This window comes from Clinocottus analis, unplaced genomic scaffold, assembly GCF_023055335.1.
Source record: "Clinocottus analis isolate CAN_PGR_092001 unplaced genomic scaffold, fCliAna1.0.p SCAF_5, whole genome shotgun sequence".
NCBI lineage: Eukaryota > Metazoa > Chordata > Actinopteri > Perciformes > Cottidae > Clinocottus > Clinocottus analis.
In genome coordinates, this window is record NW_027176207.1 from 23,370,699 (window position 1) to 23,374,960 (window position 4,262).

At 43.9% G+C, this 4,262-nt stretch overlaps 1 protein-coding gene across 1 annotated transcript; it reads right to left on the reverse strand.

Annotated features, from left to right (window-relative positions):
- Nucleotides 1-570: 570 nt before the first annotated feature.
- clec14a (C-type lectin domain containing 14A) lies at nt 571-3,138 on the reverse strand. Its single transcript, XM_068600979.1, has 2 exons — nt 2,899-3,138; nt 571-2,076 (listed from the first exon to the last, which is right to left on the reverse strand). The coding sequence occupies exon 2, from the start codon at nt 2,055-2,057 to the stop codon at nt 642-644; it is 1,416 nt and encodes a 471-aa protein (XP_068457080.1). The 5' UTR covers nt 2,058-2,076; nt 2,899-3,138; the 3' UTR covers nt 571-641.
- Nucleotides 3,139-4,262: the final 1,124 nt, after the last annotated feature.

A 4,262-nucleotide genomic window follows, 5' to 3' on the forward strand; every position in this document is an offset into this window, starting at 1 on the left:
GAGAGAGATAGACAAACCGACAGAGAGAGAGAGAGAGAGAGAGAGAGAGAGAGAGAGACAGGTAGAGAGAAAGAGAGAGGCAGAGCGAGAGAGAGAGATAGACAAACCGACAGAGAGAGAGAGAGAGAGAGAGAGAGAGAGAGAGAGAGAGAGAGAGAGAGGCACAGAGAGAGAGATAACTATTAAACTTGACCATGTAAAATTGATCTTCATTTATTGGATCACCATGTTTCATCCAGCAGGGGGCAGCACCACTTCACCAGTCACTTAAAAGAAGAATGCAAGAAATGGACCAGGACCAGGTCTAACAGAACAGACTGGGACCAGGTCTAATAGAACAGACTGGGACTCTATAACTTCTATATATATGAATGAGGTTGCATAGTTTGTTTTTCTTCAGTCAATCATTATAATACAATACATTATTATAATATACTATATAATATACAAAAAAGAGACAGAAAAGGTATAGGTGAAACAAAAAATGCTTATACGTTCCTATCCTAAATTGTTATTAATTAAATCAAATAATTCATTTGCAAGAAAGAACGAAAAGATTATATATATATATATATATATATATATCTCATCTAACTCTAACCCTTTAACCCCCAGACACAACCAATCACAGCCCTCTTTTCTCATGATGATTTCTCATTGGCTGCTTCGAAGGAATCCCTGTCATCATGGCTCTTCATCGCCATTTTGTCAGCCTCTTTTCTGGCCTGTTTCTTCGATTGCCTCATTAGACAACATTTCACTGTCACTGCGACGACGACCAGCAGCACTGCCAGCGCCGCCAAGGCGGCCAGCACCGGGATCAGGATGCCGCTCGTCGTCGTATCTGCGCATGACGACGAGTCCTCGTCGTGCTGTTTCCCATTCTCATCGGAGCAGAAGCAGCTGTAGGAGCCCTCCGTGTTCAGGCAGGTGTGCCTGCAGGGCGGGCTGCTGCCGCCGCACTCGTCGACGTCGACACAGTTCCCAGAAACATCTTTTCGGAAGCCGTTCTCACACGGCAGGCAGACGGTGGTGAAGTTGACGGGGGAGTCGTCCAGCAGCCGCCACACAGCAGGGCGGCCCGAGCAGCGAAGCTCCACTGGCTCTGTTGACCAGCACTCCACCTGGATCCTGCTGCTGTTGTCAAAACTAATGGAGCGAGCACTGAGGATGAGGGGGCGCTGGCAGGAATCCAAACCAGGATTAGGATTAGGTGCCTGCAGTTCAGGTTCATTTTCAGGCTTCAGGTCAGTTTTCGGTTTTGGTGCTTGGGAAGGAAGTTCAACTCCAGGGTTAGCGGATTCTGGTTTTTGTGTTGCAGGTCTAGGTTCTGGTTTAGCAGGCTTTGGTGGTTCTGGTGCAGCTGTTTTGGGTGGTTCTGGTTTTTGTGTTGCAGGTCTAGGTTCTGGTTTAGCAGGCTTTGGTGGTTCTGGTGCAGCTGTTTTGGGTGGTTCTGGTTTTTGTGTTGCAGGTCTAGGTTCTGGTTTAGCAGGCTTTGGTGGTTCTGGTGCAGCCGGTATTGGTGGTTCTGGTGCAGATGGTTTCGGAAGTTCTGGTGCCTTTGGTTCAACACCGGTCTCTCTGTCTTTCAGTTTACATATGAACTGGTAACTGTTCTTACAGGTGACAGGGACCAGACCCCACCTGGTCACCCCCGATCCGTCCCACTCCCCCTTCAGTGCCGCACAGCGAACTGTCGTGCAGGTGTACTTTGGTTCCTGGGTCCAGCGGCTCACCTGCGAGTCCTCGCTGCCATCCTCCATCCACTTGAATCCTCTCAGTGGCAGCGTGGGAACGACACACTCGTTCTTGACCTTCCTCAGCCCGACCCAGAAGGTAAATTCCCCTTGATCAGCTGACTGGGAAATGAGCCCGAGGATGTCTGTCACCTCCGACTGAGTCGCGAGGGTGGTGAGGACGCCGGGGGAACAGTCCTCGGCAGCCTGTTCGAAGCTCAGCTGGGCTCGGTGGATGGTGTAGTGTGGTGATGAGGCCAGGTTGGCCCAGGTGTTTCTGAACAGGACCGCAAGGTGAATCCAGCACATCCAAGACGTCATCTTCTCTGATGATGTCAGTCTGTCAAAATAGGAACAATTGCACAAAAGGTTTGTCTGTTGAAACTGTAAATGTTTGATCTCCTATTGACATTTATCATCAATATATGAGCATGTAATACTAGTTTTATAACACACTAACATTTCTGTAAGCAAACATCTCTTATAGGAGATAATATTATATATTATAATATTGATTTACAGTTCTTGACGAATACAAACACAGACCTGATTACAGCTGAAGTCTGTTATGAACTAGGTTTTACATCTTTGTATATATGTATATGCCATTATAATTCAATCTCCATCTTTAATGGGAGCACAAACAGCCATCTGCAGCTAACAGTGCACATCACAACTCACCATGATAGATATGATAGTTTGAATACATACAGAAGGGGATCAGTCTACTTATGTTTATCAAATGACAGGCCGGACTGGGAGAGCCGTAAGACGCCTAGGTCTAAACTATGTAGAGATTTAAAGCAATAAGCCCCTCCCAATGCAAAAAACTTAAAAAATGCAAAAGAAAAACAAAACATGCAGTTAACACAATCAAATAGTTAACGCCGTTAAAGGATTGCCTGATTAACACAAAATTAACGTGTTAACTTGCCAAGCCATACTTTATATACATGCCTTATCAATATAACAGTTTATTTTGAATGTATCAACGGTAGTGACCATAACATGAATTAACTGTCCATCAGACATTTTGAAATAGGATCACTATAAAAAAAAAGGTTGAAGCAAAGTGAGTAGTCAAGAGGATCTGAGATATGGAGCCTCCTGCCTGACGGATCTTTATCACTTTAATTGATCAAATGAATACAACTTTTCTTACCTTTTAATTCAGCCAGCTTATCTCTTCCTTACTTGTTGAATGTCTTCTTCTTTTCTTCGAGTTTTTACTCTGATGTTTTGCACAATTCTTTCACATATTTTCTCGTCTTTTTCTCGGCACACCTTCTTCTCCTCTTTCAGGTTCCAGTGTCTTGCTTACTGCTAAATAGTGTTCTTCCAGTTTCTCTCCCCTCACTGTCAGTTTCTCCTGGTTCTTCCTCCACAGTAGCTCTGCTAACAGACTGACTGCCCCCCTCACCCCACAGGACAGGAAGTGTGTTGTGTCTTGATACGGTGAGCTAGTTTCCTGCAGAGAAATGTTGCTGCTGTTGCTCACTCAAAGAAACTGCAGTCAAGATTCTGACCAGATGTTTGTACCAAATGTTGAATTTGACTTTTATTCAAAGTTTTACCTAAGCAGAAAAGTTATGCTGAGTCTCTGCTCTGTGTTTGGGTTAGAAATAACATTGAGAATTGATATAATTGTGCATTTCTGAATGGAGTTTTATTATTAGTAAAGATTATATATGAGGAGTCCTTGTGAAATTCAAATAGGGTCTTTGGTAAGTGACAGTGATCCTTGAGTAAGTGACAGTGTTCCTTGAGTAAGTGACAGTGTTCCTTGAGTATGTGACAGTGTTCCTTTGGTAAGTGACAGTGTTCCTTGAGTAAGTGACAGTGTTCCTTGAGTACGTGACAGTGTTCCTTGAGTAAGTGACAGTGTTCCTTGAGTAAGTGACAGTGTTCCTTGAGTAAGTGACAGTGTTCCTTGAGTATGTGACAGTGTTCCTTTGGTAAGTGACAGTGTTCCTTGAGTAAGTGACAGTGTTCCTTGAGTACGTGACAGTGTTCCTTGAGTAAGTGACAGTGTTCCTTTGGTAAGTGACAGTGTTCCTTGAGTAAGTGACAGTGTTCCTTTGGTAAGTGACAGTGTTCCTTGAGGAAGTGACAGTGTTCTTTGAGTAAGTGACAGTGTTCCTTGAGTAAGTGACAGTGTTCCTTGAGGAAGTGACAGTGTTCTTTGAGTAAGTGACAGTGTTCCTTGAGTAAGTGACAGTGTTCCTTGAGTAAGTGACAGTGTTCCTTGAGTACGTGACAGTGTTCCTTTGGTAAGTGACAGTGTTCCTTGAGTAAGTGACAGTGTTCCTTTGGTAAGTGACAGTGTTCCTTGAGTAAGTGACAGTGTTCCTTGAGGAAGTGACAGTGTTCTTTGAGTAAGTGACAGTGTTCCTTGAGGAAGTGACAGTGGGCCTTAAAGAAGTTGAAGTAGGAGAGGTTAAAAGATGGCGATGTCTTTCAGAAGTGATGTGATATATTTTTATTCTGCTCAAACGGATTACTTCTTTTTCAATGTGAGAATTGTTT